Consider the following 22,337-nt stretch of genomic DNA (forward strand, 5'->3'; position numbering starts at 1 on the left):
AGTTTTCTGGCTTAACCAATCATAAATTACTCATTTCCCATGATGAGATCACTAGATCCCATCCCTACCCCGGTGAGGGACCAAGCTGGGGACAGAACTTGAATTAACTCATATTTTCCTTGATGTATCTTAATGTTTTCTTTACTGAGTAGCATCTCTTACTCCCAGATTCTCATCCACACTGTTAATGGAAAAATCAGACCCACAGCCTTACTGCATTTTACTCCTTTGCTTTCTGCTTTAAACTTTAATTAAAAGTTTCAGGAACAACATTTCTGACAGGACTACACACGTAGTGTACTTTGCGCTAGCAAAGACACATATTTTTTCTTCAATCTCCAAAGTGTGATTTTACTTTGTCAAATCAGACCTTGATGATAAACTTGCGTGCAAAGCAATATTATACAGCATTTCTTGGGAACACCTCTCCAGATGAGAACAGGGACGACACAAACCACTCCAGGACATGAGTTAACTTGGCTCCCCAAAGCAGGGCCTCTATTGAACAAGATATACTGCCACACTGTTAAAAAAAGTATTTTTCTTTTAGCACATCCATTAAATTAATTCGTTGAAGTTGTAAAAGCTTCTCAAAGATGTACGTGGCAGTCTTCTGTCCCGCCAGCGTTTGGATTAAAAAACAAAACCAAAACAAGCGCACCTTCTCCTGTCACTAACTCATGTTGAAAGACTAACTAAACAGCTGAGGTTTATGACCATGATTTGTAAGCTGCCGCTGCTCTTTGCCTTTTGTACTGTTTTAAATAATGCTTTCTCCACTATGGCTGCTTTCAAAAGCTCTCAATTTAAAGCATTCAAGAAAAATCACACTGTGTTTCTAAGCCGTATTTTAGTATTTCCCAACCAGTTAAGATTCCTGTCCAGTTGCATGCGCATGCACAGAACAACGCTGCCAACAATCTGCTCAAATATCCATATAAAGAACTAAAACACCCTGTTCTCCTTCCTAAGCTCTGTTTTTTGATTTTGCATAACATACCACACCTCTCCACGCTATCATGCATGGCTTAGCAGAGATGTTGTTGCACCACACACGGGTTTGTAAAACAGTCCTGGTCTGGGATTCTTTGAAATGCAGTCATCAGCAAGTCACCTCCTATCTACAGTTGGTAACATTTGTTTGATGGGTGTTTCATTTTAATTAATTTAGATAGAAAAATCCCCCGAAGAAGCCTACTATGAAATCTTAGTCACAAAAATCAGGTGGAGAGGGAGGACGCAGTGCCTTGCAGGTCTTTAAACCAAAACCAATGCAATGTTGGCATGCACAATTTAAGGCAGTATGAGCAGTTAAGAGCTAAAGGGCAATCTCATTTTTACAACATTGCACAAGCCCGTATTGAAGTTTTTCCTGCATTTATCAGGAAGAAATAACAGCCATCAGTCTCTCAATATTATACACTGCACAAACCTAAATGTTAATGACTACATAATTAAGTTTAAACAAAACACCCATCAGTTTAGAAGGGCTGTTTTGGGTTGGGTTTTCTTTTTTAATGCTAGCATCTAAAGGAAAAACCAAAAAGCCTTTTTAAACAAATTCAGGAGTACACGGACTTTTACCTTCTTCCCCCTTATACAACGTCAAGTTGTCAGAGGCTGATCATTGAAAGATTCAGAGTCAGCAGTTGGGCTTCCCTCAGAGCGGAATAAGAATGAAGGGGCTACGTTGCCTCATGAGCGTCTATTTGGCAATGCTTACTGTGAGTGCCACAGAGTGTTATTCCACCGTTCATGCTTGCCACCAGTAAGGAATACATTCAAACTGAAACGCCACTAGGCACAGTAGAGAGAAAACACTATTAACAAAATTCATGGTCATTTAAGAGGTCTGTTTATTGGCTGCAGGGTCCAACACTTTCTGCACTGCTGCCATACGCAAAGTCAACTCCATTTTTGGTGCACAAAGGTTCTCCTTGCGCTTTGTTCAAAGGGCTCAGTACAGCACCAGCATGATTTTCAACCCATCATCTTTTAATCAACACTGATGATCAATGAGGCAAAAAAAAAACCCAAACCATGCAACACGTGTTAGTCTGATAAAATTAGGCTGAGAATATTTATATATTTACACAGAGAACGTTCAACACTGTAACCTGCTTGCAGCCTTGTATTATCTTGACCAAGCATCCAAACAGCTACATTCTGGTGTAAAATACTCTTTCGTTTAAGGTTTGGTGTAAAAGCTATTTATTTCACAATGCCTGCAACTGGATTCTACCGCACCTGTTTTTGACACAGAATTTCTACACACCAGCGCCACACACTTTCAGTCATACCTCACAAAACAAGATAAGGCATTCGCAGATATCTGACTGCTGTGATCACAAGAACTCCATTTTCCAGAGCTTTCAGCCACGACCTTAGGAGACCATGAGAGTCTTTCAAACATGAAGGGTGAGTCCATAGGAGACGGCCAGTTCTTCCGATAACTATAAACTTGTCATTTCTTGACGCTGCTACACACAACACAGAATTTAAGACTACTTTATTCATTTCCTAAATAAAAATTTGTTCTTAAACCCCGCTGGATAACAACAGGGCTTAGGCACTTCTGAAGATTTTATCTTATATCTGTCTTTAATAAGGGGAAGCTTTAGACTACAAAATACAGAACAAGCAATCATCTGGAAAAGGAAAAATTAATGATTGGCAAGAAGCAGGTCAATAGTCTAAAAGTGTAGACTATTTATGTGGACTTCGCATCCATACAGCACCTCAGTGACCAGATGGGATTCTGTACATGAGGGTCTGCCGGAAGAAACCTGTCTGCAGAGCCAAGGACTTCACTGTTTAAATTAAAACTCGATGTAAGAATATACTTTGGGAAAACCGTTTTACTATGAAAAGTCACCTGTGCAAACAACTCTCTTTTCAGGAAAGCACACTGTGCCCAGAAATGGAAAACTGAGTAACAGCGATCCAGAGCCCCACATGCTTAAGCCTTGTAAACAACAAAGACCGGGAGAATAAAAAGAGAAGGAACATAAACCCACAACAAACTGGATTAGCCAAGACAGCTGAAAGATTTGTGGCATTTCTAAAAATGGCTTTTCTTTTACAAGGAGACTTGGAACCCACCCTGTGCTGGCTGGCAATAAGAGAACGTGATTTCACATACACGGTGGTCTCTAAGGCAGGGCAATGATCTGCTAATACAGAAGAACTGATTTAAGAGCTTCCTTAAAAAACAAAGGCTTTTTTCTTGTTAAATTGATAGCAGTGAAAAATCCGTTAAGGGTGAAAAGATTTACATCCTTGCATTTGACATCTATCAATATACATCATCTATGGACAGTTCAAGTAGTAAGCCTCAATCTCCAGCGGGAGTGAATGGGCAGAACGATGGAAGAAGTTAACGGAGTAATGAGGTGTGGTGGGGTTCTGTAAATAAATAAAGCTGTTCTGCAAAGCTTCACAAATTTCTTAACCGTGCTGCTTTCTCAAGCATCAACATAAGTAAAGAAAACCACTGTGCTCCAACAGTTAAAACACTGACAGCCATACAGCCATTATAGGATGCAGAACACTCCAGTTCATCCTCAGCAATTATTGAAATGGCCAACAGAGGCTCAAAATGGTTTACTGCTTAGGAGCTACAGAATTAAAAACCCCTCCAAATTAAAAGGGTGAGAGTTCCTATTAACATTCCCTTTTCTTTTTCGGTATAGTGCAATAGCATGTTAAGGGCTCAGCTGCGTCATCTTGACCCAAGGAAAACTTTTATCATCTTCCCTATCAATCTGTCTATACGAGGACAATAAATTATCATTTTCGGGGTTTGTTTAAAAGCAGAACAAAACACAGAATTTGTTTCCCCCCACTTGATAACAGAAAGCGGGAACCAGGGGCTATACATAAGAAGTCTCAGTCAGTCGTTTAGAGAAGGAATAACTGAGAATGTGGCACATCTACTTGTTTCTGAAAAGCACTATTGACATTCGGTAGACTTTTTGACCTCTGTTTTCTACGGATGTCCGTCTGGGCATACCTGTAGCCCTTTTCTACTAAAAAAGGCGAGTCTTCAGCGTACCTATAGCATACCCACTAGCAAGATACAAGAAATAAATTGACTATTTTTAGGACATTTACATTGCAGCCCTTCAAAAACTAGACATCAAAATCCACCCACGTACATGTAACAAAGCAGATGATACCTCCTGCATAACAGATGTGGGATCTGAACTGTACTTTCTGTAATGTTGCCTTTACACTAATGTACTAGTTTAGAATCATTCTTCATTTGCTCTGAAATCTTACGCAGCAAAATTTGCTCAGTCTTTCAGATCACATGAAATTAAGCTACCTAAACATAATTTATACACGATACCAAGAAAGCATTACAAATTGCTGTCGACTGAGAAGTATTCAGGCACCTACGACCCAGGTTCCAATCTGGATACGTTTCCTTTTCACGTGTGTTATTCCTCTGGCTGCTTGACTGAAGGGTATCAATTGTCACTAGTAGCACAAATATTAATCCTCTCTCTCCCTTCCCTCTCCAATGAATACTTAAAGGAAAACTGAGCACCGATTTGCCCACCCCAGCAGTACGAAAGTTCAGAAAAAGGAGCATCTTGAGAGGCTTCAGCACAGGACCAGTCTTCTAGCTGAAGAGTGGTTTAATTCTCAGCACGGGTATAGGGAGAATATTTGTACTGACTGACATTAGGCACACTACCTAGGGATCTCAGGCAAGCACCTAGGCTGCCTAGCAAGTTTCTTGAGAGGGCACTGATTTAGCTGCTGATTTAGGACTCTACCTCTTCCCCTGGCTCGGGAAGAAAGCCTAGGCACCCAAGTTACATGCCTCAGGTTAGACTGCGCGAACACCCTCACATACGCACACGCACAACTGCACGCCCCAATGGAGCAAAGTTCAAAGGCTGCAACGTGAAAAGTGGCTGCGCTGGTAATGACAAAATGAACGTTTTTCTAACGCTGTTGCAACACATTTGAAGCAAACTAAAAACTGGTCAGCCGTCCCTGTCATGCACTCATGCTGCCGGTGTTAGAAATGCCATCACTCTGCGCTATGGTGACTGCTTCCAGGCCCAGCCTCAAACAAAAAAAAGACCTCCTTACCATGCTGGATTCACCATGTTGGGCTGAATGATAAAGTTAGTCTACCTTTATGCTGAAGTGGAGCTATTCCCATGGAACCTGGCCTGAGGAAAAAAAAGCAGAAAGTCCTATTTGAGAGGTTAAGTCATCAGATGCTCTTGAGAGAACAACAACAAAGCACTTTGGGAAAGGCTGGGTATGAGGGAGACAAAGGTCCAGGCCCAGAGCACACGCCATTTGGTAACTGTGGCAACAGCATTAAGTTTAGGTGCTCAGAGGCTGAAAAGTGACAAAAACAGCATCTTTGCTCTCCCTCTGTGTATATATTGGAGTCTCACATGCTCTAAGTGACACGCTACCCCACCCATGGCTGTGCCAGTCATAAATAAACTGAAGTATTGACTGGCTGCCATATCAAAACAGTGAACCAGACTGCAGTAGTCTCCGTATTCAATCATTTAGCTTTCAAATGTCAAGGACAGCAGAGTTCTGCTATTTAGAGAAAGCTGCATTTTACCTGTAAACATAAGGCTTTTTTCCTGAGAGCTCCTGACACACAATTTTCAGACCTCCCACTATGCAACTTTTAGTCACTTTTCAGAGCAGAATTACATTTCAATCTTTTGTCTTTCAAGAAAACTCTCCGTACTTCGGCATGTAACAGTACAGCGAACACCACCGGCAAATGAAGAATCCGGGCAAGCTGCCCGACCATTAATCAGCTCTCATGCCCTCCTTGGCTACAAATGCTACCGCAAGGACAACTCTTATGTACTCTGAAGTCCAGTGCATGCAGGAGGATGTTGGTTATTGGTAAGGTTTTCAGGTTTTGGAGTCTGATTACGGCCTCCTATTTTTCCACTTCAGACTCAAACTCGTATCGACTCAGCTAACAGAGAGAGAGAGAGATAAGCAGCATTAGTACTGGCTATGAACCTCGGCTTTACTATAGCAGCACATTTTAGCCTTCTTTTCACTGGCTCATTTTCTTAGCCAGTTCTTGAGGATGAAAATGTTGCTGTTCTTTGGTAGATACAGAAATCTGTCAGCAGAGTTCACCTGTCCTAACACTGACACACGAACAAATGGGAACATTTTCAGCCTCTTAAGCTCTTAAGCTCTGACCTGACCCGCTGCATATACCAAAATGGCAATGTATCTTTGTAGCATCTTTTTCCTTTTCCTCCCTCAGTAGGAAATTCCTTCTCTCATCCTTTCAATCCCCACACGCACGCACACGCACTCACACACACATTAAGCCAAACCGACAAGGAGAGTGTATGGGCGAGAGTCTATGGAACGATGTTCATTAGTACATCATTATGAAATTCCCAGGTTGTTTCTCTCAAAGAATATAAAGTTTAACACATTTTGTACATATTGTTGGTTTCTTAGTTATAAAGTAAACACAGTAACAAACTGTCCATAAAGCGTTGACTCGTTTTAAACACAGCCCCTTCTCGTTTTATCTTGCTGAAAGTCCTCTTCCAGTCAGAAACACTCAAGCGATGTACTGCAAGTGTGCATACGGTGTACGACAGCAGAGGAAGGAAGAAAGAGGCACTTTTGATCGGCTGGTATTCTTGGGCTTCCCTTTTTCCTGCGGAGGTTTATGTTCCTGACACTAGATGGTAGTGTTAGCACAGAAAACCGCTGTGGTTAGGCACTTGGCAACAAGGCTCCAAGGCAGTGCCCGCTCTCTGCTATGTCATCAGAATTGGTTTCTGCCGCACTTCCAGGATATCTGGGCAAGGGAGAGAAACAAAGAGATACAGCAAACTTAGGACGCTCCTGAAAGTAGACACAGTGCCTGAAAGCACAAAGAACCAGAGATGCGGTTGTGGACTGCAGCACAAAACCCCCTGCTACGCCCCTAAGGGAATTTAAAGCACAACGAGCATGCGACTTTGCTTATTAACGAAGTCCTATTTCATTCCTTCCCAGCTGCATCCTAGTTGAGAGATGGTAAATTGCAGATATATCCCATCACATATAGATGACAGCTGATCTACTAAGTACCGTTTATAGCTGGATGAAGAAACACGTGTCAGACAGAGTGGCGTAATCTTCCAGAGAAACAAGCGGAAGTGCCATTACAGGCGATGCCAAGGGTTTTCCCTTTCTTGAAGGCAGAAAAGACCCTTAGAGAGACTTTTGGCTCTGAAGATACAGACACAGAAATAATTCAACTGTTTCATCCATTCTATAGTCTGAAGCCTACATTTCTGCACTCAAAAAGCTGCCAGAAAACCCACTCCTTTTCTTGGCTCCTCAGTTCCATAGTGTCCAAATGTGACAGAATATGAACCCGTAAAGTATCGGTCATAATCATGGGCATCTTTCCAAATGTGGACAGTAAGCCCCGCGTGCGGGCACGGCAGTACATAGAAATATCTGGAAACTGAGCTACTGTGTCCTTTTCAAGGCTGCACAGAGAATAAAGAACATGGGAAAAGGGAGCACACGCTTAATTAAGAGGCTGATCACACACAGCTGCACAAAGACGATGACGTGAGTAAAAATTGATCTACAGCTCCAGAGGGCTCTAGCCACCCTTGGAAAGAATGAAACACAGTGCAGTGAGTCCAGTGAAGGGCCTCGAAGATGATTAAGGAATTGGAGCATCTGACATACGAGGAGAGGCTGAGAGAACTGGGATTATCTAGCATGGAGAGAAGGCTCAGAGCAAAGGAAGCCTTATCAATATATATGAACTCCAGACATTTTAAAAAGGACTTTGATGACTATCACTAGGATTTTAATTTCTTAGTACAGGCTTCCTACGCCACGCAAGGGAGATGAACATCTTTCCCACTTCACCCTGCCCCACGTGCAATGCTCCCGCTTGCTGGAAAGCTGCCGCTGGCGCAAATGCATTAATTACAAAAAGGCACTGGAAAGTCTCCACCTGATGCGCCAAGCTAAAGCAAACGCGGGTAGTGAAAAACTGCAGATTAAAATTCTGCCTTACAGCTCAGACATTTCATGTCCTATTTCTGTGCATCTCAGTACACACACCGATTCCTGCAACTGTATGTTAAACAAATTAAGTCTCAGAAAGGATGTTCAAGCTCAAAGCAAATATTTGAGCGTGGAGGAATTTATGCCACCCACTTGAGCGAGTATTAAATGCCAGCAGGAACAATACATCTTCTGTGAACTCCAAAATGCCTGTGGTGAGACAGTGAGTGAACTTGATAACTCCAGCTAACCAGCTGTAAGATTATCAACACAATTATCATAAGGAATAATTACGTATTTTGCTGAAACCTTGCTCAAAATCCACCCTTAATTACAGAAGATCAATTTTTACTGCATCTGTAATTTCTCCTAAATTGAAATCAATCCTTACATACAGTGAAAGGGCGAATGTAGAAACACCTCTTTGCTAAGTATAATTTCCACCTCTACCTTATCAGCTACACTTTCCTTCTTTGTAGAGTAAGAGCCAGTGCACTTTTGCAACAGGCTCTGAGATCTCAGCCTGCAAATGAGAAGCCTGCAGCTATTACTATTACATCAGCATCGTACAACTGATGACATTAATACCCATACTATCTTCTCATCTCTTTTAGCAGCAGATTAACCTGTTTAACAACAGATTTCCCAACGCCTTTCCTCTTCGCTACCTTTCAGGAACAGTCTGGAAATAACCACTGTGTAATTGATTGGTTTTGTTTTCAGGTGTGTTCTCTTTTTAGACCCAGACAAGAAAAAGCAGGCACAGATCAAAAGCCCACAATCCAGACAAACCTATTCAGAAGTCATCCCATCTGCTGGATGGGAAGAGAAGGAAAAAGATTAAGTTCTTAGAGGAAGTAGCAGTTATAAGGATCTTCCAAGGTTAAGAAACAGGACTTTACATTGCTCTGGGATCATAACTTTATTCTGGTCTAGATTTTGGAGTTGAGCAACAGTTTTGTCTAAGATACTGCTGTGCAGCTGGATCAAACTTTCTTTCTGCCCCCAATGGTCAATAAGAAGACATTTCAGGGCTTCCAGAAGAACGAAGAGAAAGGATAGTAACACTAGTAACGTCTACATGAAAGAAACTGCCACTGCATTTAGACAGAGGAGAAAGTCCTTAACCACTGCTGCTTTCTCAGTTTTCAGACGTTATCTCAAGAGTCCCATGGACACCCTCATACTGCAAGCTGTATCCCTGAAAGGCTAGCAGGCATGCTGATGGATAGAATTCAAACAGACCACTTGTTTTCTCTAGTCCACCTGTATTTGTAGGCAGACAAGAGCTATCTGGATGAAAATCAAAACTTCAGTACTGCCTACAGATTGTAAAACCCAACTTACTGTGCTATCCTAGCCCAGCTGAACAAATGTAGAGTTGGCCATCATGAATGTAGTAATTGGCAGAGCTAGACCAACAACATGGGGGACTCTGATTATTCATGGTAGAACCCACAAACATCATTATGTCTAGTTAAAGACACTGGACACTTGACAGATTTATGGGCATCAGTGTAGGCACTCTGATCAGTCCAAGCAACTTAAACGGAAATTAAATCTAAGAGTCAGAACTGGCAAAGGAGGCCACTCCAAATTCCAGAGCTGCCTTTTTGTAACCCTCTCAGTCACAGGTCCCTGCTACAACTATTGCTGTCAGTGGATGGGCTCACAATGAGTTGCCTTGCACTCATGAGATGGACGAAGTCTGAATTCCAGTAGTAAATCAACTAGTGTTCCTCTGGAAGTTTGTTAGAACAATCTACCAACTTGTTTGAATCGTCACCAAGCAAAACCGGCCCAAAGCCAGAAAACAGGTTGACACCATTCCACTTGTTCACACTGATTTGATGCTACAGTATTTCCCTTACAGAGAAATACTTGTTCTTCTACCTTAACAGCAAAATCCCACAACATGGAAGGCTGTCTTGGCATCAAAGGACTCTCTGTTTATGCATAATACACGTTAAAATTCACCTGTTAAAATTCGATGCAATGGCAAAGTGATGTAAGTTAAGTGTGCATAGAGTAGAAAGTTTTCATCTGTTCTGTTCAGCTTCAGCCACGAGCCCACCAGAGACCGTCCTGTTCCAGATAAGGACCGCGACCTCAGATTTGTCGCATTGTGCAGGTCTGTAAAGGTAGAAGATAGCAAGCTTAAAGTGATTGCACTTTCTGCATTTTATTGGAAGACCCAATGAAAGCTTCTGAAACTATTCACTGTCTAGAGAGAAATCACATGTAGGTCACGATTATTACTTTTTTTTTTTTTTTTTAAAATTACTCAGATCTTGCCCGGCACAAAATTCACCATTTACATTGAAGGTAATGAATTATATCAGCAGCTGGCAGTAGTAGTAAACCATTATCCACTAACAGACCAGCCAGGAGAGGGAATGAAGCCTTTTCTACCACACTGCACAAGCATAATCCTAACCCAGCCTTCCCTCATATACAAAATGATAGAATATCCCTATTAAGTAGTTGCTCGTGCAGAAATTCACAAGTGTAACAGAAGGAAAATTGTATCTTATGAAGAAAATTGTCATCTACAAGATGGGGGAAAGTCAGTGTTAATAAGCCAGTTTACTGCAAATTTCCATGCGTCCCCCAAGCCAAACCTGGGACCCTTCAGCAGTGCCACTCTTCCCATAACTAGTTTAGCGGTCCACAAATAACTTTTAAAACAAAAGGATGCTGAATCCACTGTAGGCTAGAGGTGGTTTTTATAGCTGCACGTCTCTCCCACAGCCAGGAATGCACGTGCCACATATTTTGAGTGTTTCTAAACTTTCCCTCCACTCCCCTGTAAAACTCAGCCCTGTCCCACAGTGCTAAAAGCAGATGTTGAAGTGAACACAACAATTCTGATCCAGAGCAGTCCAAGCTCTGGGACTCATTTGTTTAAAAGCGGGTCCTGATCCACGCAAAGAGGCCCTAGCAAAGGAAAAATACATAGTGGCGGGTACTCTAGCAAGATGCAGGACAATGTGGGGGGGGGGAAGAAATCTGTATCTTGTTTTCCCTCCTTCCCTGTAAATGTGTATACCCAAGCAGTCTCTTCCCTCTCCCCACGTATTACCACTATGCCAAGAGCACTGTGGTGATCAGGACAGAAAGACCTGACTCCAGTAGCTGAAATAAGCGCAGTTCTTCTGCTGTACCATGCTTGCAGACAGCAAAAGCAAGTAAAGTGGGCCCTCATGGGCTGTTCCTGTCCACAACACGTTTGTCTGCACTGCTGGCAGGTCTGCGGCAGCACTGGCCAGACCAAGGACACTGCTGATCTTTAGACAAGCAAGTTGTCCTCCACCCACGAGGCCAAGGTGCCCCAGAATATCTCTGCTTCTACAAAACTCCATCACTAGGTGAACTGAAGTTTTCCCACCCTGAAATGAGAATTTCACCACTGCAGCTCCTGAGCAAACACTGGTAGGACACTCAGGTTTCTGAAATTTGTAAAGAAATCTCATTTTAGTTCCTTCTCCTTGTAGAAATCTCATCTGTGAATAAATTAAACTTCCTAGCATAAGCTGTTAAAATATTCCACTTTAGGACCAGGAACAATAAGGTCAAAACATTTATAACTAAATGAAACCACACTTCTCAGTATTTTATGTGTGTGCTATAAAATGTCTGGAAAACCTGGAATTCGTTCACTTCCATAAATATATTAGAAAGAAAAGAAAATGAAAATAAGAAGAATGTTCATCATTATGATTATGTATGCTAGGATCAGACCCTGCAAAACAATACTGAGCAGACACTACCACCACCTATGAAGGCTGCTGGATAAATGCTTTGAAATCCTTTCTATCCTGTGCACCCTCCAGGAGAAAGATATCAAAAGCAGGACTCCATCTGCAAAAGCTGCCCTTCTCCCCGCACTACGTAGTAATTCATGCAAGCCCCACCCTTTGCCTAGTAAAACGTGCTAAAACATATCTCATTTGAAATAACAGATGTTTTGACTAGGCAAATTAAGGAAAAAGAGATGAGAAAAGGTTTCTGTTGATGGAACTCTGAATTAGTTACAACAGTTTAAGTTGCACAGAATTTGAATTAAATCTTTTCACTTAAGCTTATTTTATAAGGTGCAATTTCTCATTAGCTAAGCTGATACAGTATCGCTGATGGCTAATACCTTCACTACTACAAACAGAACTCGTAATCTGGAAATTGCCTTTGTGTTTACCTATTAGCGTGCCAACAGATAGTTAGATTTTCTGGCTTTTCTACTGAATTGTTTTTAAACATATGAAAAGCAGTTTGGACTTCGACATCTGTGAGTTTCCCGCCTAACAAAACTTCGATATAATTGGATTTATACACTATATTTCTGAATTAGACTCAAGACTCAATTTTTTATCTTGTTGGTGGTTTCATACTGAGTAACTAGAATTCAAAGGAATGGTTCCACAAGGCGTTAAACCATTATATAAACAAATTAATTAGGTTTTCTTTTTAGAGAGTTCAGAACTGATCCAAAGCCAGTCGAAGTAAATGCCGTTTCACCAACTTTAACCAGCTCTGGATCTAATCAGGGAATTCAGAGAACTTGCCCATGAGAGCATGCTCTACCCCACTACATTGTGATACCTGGAAGAGTGCCACCTGAGATCGTGGTACCTGTGAGAGGGGCAGGTTCTTTCCAGCTCAAGTTTCTCTCAAATGGGTCTACATAAAAGGGGGAGATAAGTTTTAAACATATGTAGGAATTGTTGGTCTCCAGCCTTCAAAAAGATGCTAAGCCTGTGAATAACCCCATTTTCAGAGTGGCACTGGCGCTAGACTTTCTGTGGAGCTAGGTTTTCACACTGCAAACCTTTTGGGAAATCCAGCATTGGGATCCCTTTCCATAGGTCTGCGCTCTCTCCAGACAAGTCTGTTTAGCTGATATTACTTCTCTCACCTCCACCATCATCATCTCTGAAGAACTCCTCGCTGTCATTTGCTGAGTGGGATTTTTTCATCTCAGCAATTCGATTTCGGGGCACTTTTCTCTTGAGGGATGGGGAGAAAAAGGATGGGCGATTGTTGCGTTCTGGGGTTGGCGGTGTGCTGAAAGAAGTGACCTGAAAGGGAAATAGAAGAAATGCTAGAGAAAGTTTTGTTTCAAAAGTTCTATGCTTCTAGTAAGAAATAATCAGTCTCAAAGATGTGCCACAAGGCAGTCACATGTGTAAAAATCAGAATCATGACTGGTGTCTAGCTGTAAGCTTTATCAGAGTGGCCAGAGAACGTCAATTGAACAGTTATCTCAGCTTCAAGATGCTCATCAAGATGAAAACATTTTGATACATCATCACCCTCAACTGTTACGTGAATAATGAAAAACCTCTCTTCTCAGCTGATCACTGTGAACAACGATTGACAGTCATGAAGGAGCAAAATACAGATTAATAATTTAGGCACCAAGAATGTCAATCTTATTTTTTTGCACGTTGAAATTCAGAAGACTTAACAGGCTAAAAATGTGTTGTTCTGGACATACTAAAATAGTGCATCTTCTTTTCTTTGGCAAACATGAGGTATAGTTTCACCATTCAGAGCAGTAGTTACTCTTGCATAAACCATAGTTATAGTCAACCATATCTATTTCAAAAAGAATTGAAATGCAGTGCTTATGTACTGGTTTTGCTATTAATATTTTAATACTTTCATTTCAAATTAAAAAAAAAATAGGGACAACTACTTTGCTAATGGAGGTGAGCAACTTCTATCTCATCCTTCCTTCTTCAAATAATTAATTTAATAATCCCATAAATCTTCCTGAGATGAGATCTGATATTGCCTACATCTGTCCACACCAATAAGGAGGAAGGTGACATGTGAGTGAGGATGACAGACAAGCCAGGTTGGCATTGCACTGCAGAAACACTCTATATGTCACCCCTCTATCGTTAATGTAAAAAAACCAAAACAAACAAACCCCCCAAAAACCCACAAAAACCAAAACAAAACCACAAAAAAAAGCACAAAAAACCCCCCCAAACCACGGAAGCATTCTACCACCCAACCGATCCTCTCTTTAGTGCACTTGTGCACTTTAATTTGTGCTTGTCTCTATTTTTAATTCTGAAGCCATTTCATATCACACCTGGAGGGAAAACCAGAAATGGACAAATCACCACTAAAACCATTAGCAAAAAGCAATGATAAATACATTATCACATGTATTTTGACATTTTCCAGTTGACACGAAGTCTTGGAGCCAAAAGATCAGGAAGTCCCTCTAGGCCTGGTTTCTCCAGGCTGTATCTCTATTGCAGAGAGCATGCACATCCAGTTAACAAGCTCTGTGCTGGCAGCTCATTTTGCCTTTTAGGAAGCCAGAAACAAAAATCACACAGCTTGTATGGAGACCTTTAGAAGCAGTCCTGCAGACCATTAAACTATGCAGATTAGCTACGTTACACGGGAAACCAGACTAGAATCCATCAGGAACTTCTCAGCCCAGGTCAGGATACATCTGTGCAGGTATTTTGAAGACATGTTGCCTAATCCCCATTAACTAGGTAAAATGCCTTAATGGAAAACAAGGCTCAGGACTGAATAAGGGCCAAATCAGCATCTATGGACTGATTCTATTGGTATTTTACTGCACTTGCATTAAAATTAAGCATATACATAAATATGGTACTGCATCTAGATCCATACTCTTCGCTTTAATATTATACAGGTTTTGCACTGGCATCATTCATCAGTGCCAAAATGTCCTAACAGTACCATTTCCTGTGAGGTTTAGCAAGCAACCTACATAACATACAAATTCCATGTTTCTAGGTAAATCCCATCTTGTCCAGAAACGGAATCTATTAATTTTCATAGAAAACAGGCAGATCCATCCTTTTCCCTGGCATCAACATTGCTGTTGTTTCAACAAAACACTCCTCCAGAAGTATGAATCATCCAGTCATCTCTGTATTCAGTATTTGCTCCAGAGAAACCATGCTAAAAATCCATCTGCATATACTCAATATGTTCAAAATATACACAACCAAACCTAAGTTCAGAAACTTAATGAGTTAATCCCAGCTTCAGTCCATCTATTGGCTTTGGAACAAAACATGTTCATGCTTAACCTTACGTCAGTATTTCTGTCTGCTACTTACTCTCTCATGCACTGGAGATTCTGGATTTGAATCTTCTTCTGTCCCATATGGCGAAGTGTCACCAGTAGAAACTCTACTCACTGCCATCTCCGCATGTCCTTTCCCTTGTGGCCCTTTCATTCGGACAAACTCCATGTTGTTATATTTATAAAAGCCAAAAGACATTCTTTGAGCCATCTTCGCTGCAACACTCACCTACAATGCATCAAGACAGGAGAGAAAAACATGCAATATCATCTCCATGTTTCAAAAAAAGTAACGTTCTCTGAAAGCAGTTATCTAAGAATAAGTGAAAGACACAGTGGATAATGATCATTATCTTGACCCTTAAGAAGCATTTTAACCCACAATCTGAAGTGATCTCCAAAAGGGAAGCAGTTTTACAGATACAAAAACAGAAGCTCAGAGGAGAATCAACTCCTACACCTATCCAAAAGGCAGAATTACCCAATGGCACGCTGAGATAAAACAAAAGGTTTTTATCCAGGCCCACACAGTGTGGCACACCAGAGCACAAGCAGGCACGTGCAAAACTCAACACAGCCTGTGCAGGGACACTTGTTTGAGTCCAAAAAGCAATAGACGCACACAAGATGCTTCAAACTAGCAAAGTGCACTGCACAATTCTGGCACTACTTTGTGGCCAGTCAATTCAGACATTTTTGTGTCCACACTGTCAAGGCCAAAGCATAAAGAACCAGTCCCCATGCACAACTAACCTGCGTTGCATTGCTCACTGCAAAACCCTGACAGCTTTTGAACCCTCTCAACAGACAGAAGGGCTCAATTTCCAGTTAACACAACTGAACTGAAAACTGAACTGAGAATTGAAAAAAGGAACAGACCAATATGAAAACAGTCAAGGTTTTGCCCAGTGAAATACATAGGACTTGTCCATAAGCTTAAGTGGTTTATCACAACTTTCAGCAGTTTATAGCCTGAAAGGGCCAAGATGCTCATCATGTAACACAACTCATACTGTACTAAGAATTAATACAGACACAACTGAAATCAAGTAACCTTCAAACGCATAGAGAGATTGCTTCTGTTCTGTGAAAAGAATGGTCAAATTTCAAGTTTTGCCTTTGGCCATAATTGAGTATTTGAAGAGCTAACAATTTTATTTCGTCTAACAGAACAACGAAAAGTAACTGCATGGTCAAACAGGACATTCCTAGGCTATGAGGTGACTTTACCACATCAAATCTTGTCTTTCCTCTGCAGGGCTTTTTTCTTATGTTGTCTTTAGTGACTCGGCATTCCCATGTATTTTAATAACCCACCTGCTGATTGCGTGAGGCCATAAGATGATGGTGGGACAGAGAACAATTTCAGTTTCATGTTCTCTCAAGAAACTGCTAGAAGAGTATAACTACTCACATTTACAACAGGGAGAAGGGAAATTATTCAGGACCTCTCCTGACAAGGGTAGGAACAAAGGGAAATGAAGTTTACAGTCACAGTAGGTATTGAGGGGATTTTTGTTTGTTTTTTAAATCTCTCAGGACTGTCTTCATAACACTTTGAGAAGCTTATTGGCTCTTGCACTCTCAACTTCAAATGCAGTACTTAATGCTGAAGTCAAGAAAGTGCTGGCATTTCATGTTTCTGTAGGAAAGCAAAGAAAGCCTCTTTCTGTGACAGTGAAACTACAGTGGTCTTTTGAAAATAGCCCTGAGTACAAAACACACTAAAGAAAACCACATTTTACATATAGCAAGGCAGTTATCAGAGTTTAAGATCTCCCTGCAAAACATGCCTTCTCTGAAGGAACTATAAACGTCTATGACCTTTCAAGAAAATGAAGGGGCTCCCAGAACTCTGTTATTCAGATCCATTCCTATGTCACACTCTTGACTACTTATCAACTTCACTCCTTTTGGCAAACACCAGAGTAATATATTCTGATCTGAATACTCTCAGCTGTCTGAGCCAAAAGCATTAGCTTTCAGGTAACTTTCAGAGCCAAAAAAGACAGACTACAATGCAGATGATCTAACAGGACAAAAAGCTAACAGCCTCAGCAGCAAAGAAAAACTATCATCAGAGTATTATTGTTGCAAAGGACATTGTCTTTCAGAAGCACCTTACCCTGTTGTCGTAGACCTTCTTGAGTGCTTCATAGCGGATGGACCCCTGAAAAATCACCCCTTGGAAGGTGTTGCTTTTGTCACTGGCCACCAGCTCCACACAGACCATTTCTCCTTCTCCCACAGTCATGTCACTGAAAACCTGCCAAAGATGCAAGATGAAACACTTCAAGGCAAACTGCAGCTGTTAAAAGTTCAAATATATTCAGATTCCCATGATTCTCCTTGGGCCCAAGGCAGTTTCAATGCAAATGGCAGAAAGCAAGGGAGCTGTATGCTCCACCCCAACCTTTCACAAAAACAGACTTCAGGCAGTGCACGCTGCAAATCATGTGTTGAGATAAGCAGCTCTCACATCAGCCTGTCTTGCTTTAGCCCGTCATAAAGACAGATGCCAAAATCCAGCTTTAAGCTCAGATTTCAAACATTAAAGAAAGAGGAAGGTCAAATAAAACAAAATAAGAACTACTGGAAGATAACCCTCAATTAGCCAAGAACATTTGTTCAAAAGGTACAAGAAAACAGCTAATCAGGACATAAGACCAGAATAGGACAAAAATCTGCTGCTGCAACAAGGAACTCACCTCTTCAAAACTGTCAATCATGAAGAATATGTTGGGGTAGCTGATCTTTGACTCCTCTCCTTTACTGTCCATTGGGTGTTTACTAGGAGATGCGAACACTTGCTGAGAAAGATATGGAAAAAAAAAAAAAAAAACAAACATCTTCTCAGTTAAATGTGCTCAGGAATGGATGCACTGAATACAAGGCAAGCAATACTAAAACACCACAGTCCAACACTGCTCAGTCAGCCAACACTTTCACTTACGCTAGAGATGCTGGACACCCTGCAGGCAAAGCTGAGCTGGTTTCTGACTACAGCCTGTTTTGCAATAATGACAACACTTGTGAAATCCTTGAGTTTTCACATGCAAGTTATCAAATACTAGCTGCTCCACAGTAAATGTCCCTGTGTATACCTGACCTCTCACCATCCTATGGTACAGCTAAGGTATCCTCCCTTTTCATTAACAGAGAAAACCACCTTGAGCTGCCTTTAAGTTACTGCAATGCGCTGCAAAATAAAAGCACACACAGCAAGGAAGTTACCATGGAGTAGCTGACCTAACACTATTTGCTTCTACAGTTAGTTTCACTGTTATTGTTTGCTTAATACCATGATAAGATCAACATCACTCAGTAATGGGAAGCATGGCCCTCAGGAGGACAAGCACTTGATTTCTCATCCTCATCTTCTGCTTCTGTTTCTTTATCCACTGTGCTTCCTCTTGCGCGTTCCTCCCTCTGAAGCAGCTCCTGAACTCCTTTGGTCATTTCACTCCTCAAAACAACCTACATTTAAATAGCTAAAGGCTTTAGATTTTATCATTCCAGCAAGATTAACAAGCAGGTAAAGAGGGAGAAGAATTCATACCAAGTAGCTTTCTTTGCTTCCACCTCTGTTTACAAAGCTTTGAATTAAAGAAACCTGTCAAATCTTAGCCCACTGTGAATGTGTTGAAAGCTCTGAATTTGCCCAGATTGTCAGGCTTGTGATACTCTTGCTACAAACCATTCAACACAAAACATGACTAAGGGTAGGATATTAGATATTCATGAGAGGGTTGTTTTTCCTTATTTGTACTTATGAAGCCTACAAGCACATTTAAATACAGATTATTAAAAAGAAGGATTGCTTCGTGACAAGAAACAGCATTGGAAAGTAACAAGACTCCTCAAAGATGACACTTGCACCAATGCCTGAAACAACGACATTTTCCAGGCATCCTTGTTATCATGCCATCCAATATAAAGCAAAAGCGCCCCCCAAACTCATCTCCAGTCAGACACACCTGAGGAAAATAGAGTTTGTAGATATCTTATTGTCAAGCCAGCAGAGAATCAATGCAGTCTGCAAAATAATTTAGGGGAAAGTCAGCCTTTTTTACACTGGTTTTGCGCATTAGATACTCTACTGCTATGAACATGGTAGCTCTGTCACAGGTAACTGGAGTAGCACAGCAAGTCCTGTGCTTGAATATGGCTTCTACCTGTTCAACATCTGGCTGCACACTGCCAGGATAATATACACTTTCTAAAGCAAGAACCATCAGAGCAGTAATAGATCAAAAAAAGCTGGCTTATGTTCATTGAAAACTGAGACCCCCAATGGTGCATGTTGCAATGAAATGCCCTACTGCAAATATGCTTTCCACAGTATATAGAATTGCCTTTTCTCTCTCCATAGATCAACTTCATGATGTTGAAATGTTACTAGTATGTACTGGTAAGTTTTAATGTGTGCTGAGTTTCTCCTAGAAAAGGGGAGACAACGAAAAATTTATAAGCAGTCCCACAGTAAGAGCCTCTAGGAATGAGGAAGAGAAAACTTCCTCCGTTCCTTATTCTGAACACCGCTTACACGCAGTGAGGGCAGGTCCCTCATCCTCATCTTCCTAGTTTTCAAATCTGCAAGTAGTATTTACAGATTTTTCTCAAAACAATTTTGCAGAAGTTAACTCGGGGTGAAATTTGGACTAGTAAACAGTGGAAAAAGCAATGAGAAATAAAAGGCTTACATCAGTGTAATGTGGTGTCTCAACAGCACCAAAAGAAGGGAATTATGTGCCTAACTAAGGCAAATTGCAAATACAATAATCAGCATTGCTAGTTTTGTTCATAGGCAAAGCAACAGTTGGTTTAAAATGGTAGAACAAAATTAAAGGATTAAAGACCATTGATTTATTTTAGGTAAAGCCATGCAAACAGCCGAGTGAGCTAAAGAAATATAAATGCCTGGGAGAAAGAGTCTTTTAAAGTCACCAGGAACCTTTAAAGAAGAATTTCTGCCAACTAGGAGAAGTTGTTGCAAGATCTGCTGGAAACTGAGTGAAGAAGTCTGGGCTTTCTTGTTCCTGTCCCCTCCACGCTTATTATTCAGTCTCCTCCACTATGCTAAACCCTGGATTAACTGTATGCTGCACACAAGCAAGCGATAAAAGCCTTTGGTGTGGAGATACAAGGAATGAGCAGTTTAAGAGAGAAAACAAGAATTCCATAAAACAATAAAAAGATAAACTGGTAATCAGTAAATTGTCTACTATTTAATAGCCCTATGTTACAGATTTACCCTGAAGGCTTCTCATAACTCAGGTCTCATACAATTTCGGGTTTACCCTCAGATTGGTTAACAGTTGGGCATACTCCCCCCCAATCCAGTAGGCAAAGATATAAATCTTGAAAGCACGCAGAGGTCTTTACAATTTTTTGAGAGGGGCTATAAAGGACATTTAGATCTCACATTTAGATGACTGGCAGGAAATGTCACTAGACAAAGACTTGAGATGCTACACAAGGATGCATCTGTCAGACCACAGCCTGAGAACCACTGCCCTGGTTTTGATACCGTTTTAGGATTAGGTAATACTGTATGCCAATCTCTTATCCACATTAATAACAGGGTAATCTCACCTGAGATTTCTTTTTGTGAATATGAATATCTCCTCCATCGGAGCGTGTGCACACAGCACATGTCACCACATAATCCAGCTAAAACAAGGCACCAGATAGAGAAATGAAGGTTTATAGTTAGAAAAACAAAACATTCATGTGCATGAGGCAGAACACATTCTGTCTTAATTTTTTTAGCTGTCTGGCTAAAAAGTAACATGATTTGGTATTGCCATTTTCTTTATTCTCTTTACTATACCGAAACTCCTACAACTTTCAAGCCTGTGTTTATTAACTCAGCAATACTGAAATCTTTTGGACAGATGCTTGCTGAGGTGCACGACCTATGGGTAAAGAAACTCCTGTCAATATTGTTTAACGCTAGCTTACTGGTCAGCTGGGGGAATAAGCATGACACACACACATAAGCACATAAGGTAGAAACGGAAAAGATATCCTCCCTTCAAAAAGGGAAAAATAGAAACACTAATGAACGTAAGCAACACATTAGAGAGGTCAGAAACCATTAACATAGCCTGCCAAACAATCTGAAAAAACTTGTAAGAAGCAAGCGTGACAGCTCTGGACAGCAATGCCCAGCTGTAACAGCATCTCTGAATTCTGACTGTAGCAAACAGATTCTGGTTTTATTCAGCATCTAATAAAGGCAGAATCTGCCCTCTGCAGAGAAGTTCTGCAACGAGACTTTTGGGAGGAAAGGGAGAGAATGAAAACAATTTATTTTCCAGGATGTGTGCAATGAGCCAGCAGTCTCTCATTCCGAGATCATAATCGACAAAACTTTTAAGGGCTCTCGAATTACTATAGTAACGTTCAGCTTCCCTAAGCACCAATGTAACATATGCAATAACTAAACAACATATGAGTTAATTAAAGAAATAATTTGTGCTAGCTTCATGTTTCTACCAACAAAAAAAAAAGTTTTATTAAAGTTCTGATGTCAAGAGCAGCAAACTCCCAGTGTAATACATAGCACCTTTACTGCATTTCCACTTAGCAGTTCTCTCTCTTAGCTGCGCCAGTATTGTGAACTCTAATGGAAATGTTGCTTGTCTAACAGTCTCGTTCACTCTCAAAAACTATTAAACCTGACAAAGCCTTCCATTTTGCAAAAAACTTTGTTACAGTGCATAAAATTCAGCCCAGCTTCACTGGGCTTCATTTGAAGTTTTTTGAGGAAAGCTATTAGGACTCTACTGAAAAATAATAAACATCTCAGTTTATGTTCATTTAGACTCTGAAAGGCAAAACTAAAACCGTGTTTTCTTTCTGTCATCCAGAAGTGTTCAAATCCCTCAAGCTAGGGAGGAAAGGGGACAGATCAAAGCCTGCCCTGAAACCTCTCTAGCATAAATAGCCCATGAAAATTAGATGAGCATCACTGTTACCTTCTGTAGGATGAGGTTCAAGTAGACGCTCTCTTCCCAGTCAATGTCGGGGTCTCCCAGGCCAGGAAGCTTCTTAGAATCTCTCCGGTAAACTTCAACTTCAACCTGCTAAGAAAACATCACATCTCCTTGAAAAATATTACCTAAAGGTACCTATTAGCATACATAAAAATGACACCAGAAGCTGCATGTTGTATAGCTTCCTCCTGCATTTTTCTGTCGGGATT

At 40.9% G+C, this 22,337-nt stretch overlaps 1 protein-coding gene across 2 annotated transcripts in view; it reads right to left on the minus strand.

The window, feature by feature from the left end:
- Positions 1 to 1,832: 1,832 nt before the first annotated feature.
- Positions 1,833 to 22,337, minus strand: part of KIAA0930 (KIAA0930 ortholog) — a 76,445-nt gene continuing 55,940 nt past the window's right edge. Inside the window, exons 3-10 of one of the 2 annotated variants that reach the window (XM_087764564.1) lie at positions 22,111 to 22,215; positions 20,723 to 20,800; positions 17,836 to 17,937; positions 17,253 to 17,393; positions 15,162 to 15,356; positions 12,959 to 13,121; positions 10,024 to 10,179; positions 1,833 to 6,829 (exon numbers count right to left, since the gene is read on the minus strand). In XM_087764564.1, coding sequence (XP_087620690.1) covers positions 6,789 to 6,829; positions 10,024 to 10,179; positions 12,959 to 13,121; positions 15,162 to 15,356; positions 17,253 to 17,393; positions 17,836 to 17,937; positions 20,723 to 20,800; positions 22,111 to 22,215 — 981 coding nt within the window. In that variant the 3' untranslated portion in view covers positions 1,833 to 6,788. Of the gene's footprint in view, positions 6,830 to 10,023; positions 10,180 to 12,958; positions 13,122 to 15,161; positions 15,357 to 17,252; positions 17,394 to 17,835; positions 17,938 to 20,722; positions 20,801 to 22,110; positions 22,219 to 22,337 lie in introns of both variants that reach the window. The other variant, XM_087764563.1, reaches the window with a different exon arrangement.

Source organism: Nipponia nippon, unplaced genomic scaffold (genome assembly GCF_047370975.1).
Source record: "Nipponia nippon isolate SJK-2023a ecotype South Korea unplaced genomic scaffold, ASM4737097v1 scaffold_3, whole genome shotgun sequence".
In the NCBI taxonomy this organism is placed as follows: Eukaryota; Metazoa; Chordata; class Aves; order Pelecaniformes; family Threskiornithidae; genus Nipponia; species Nipponia nippon.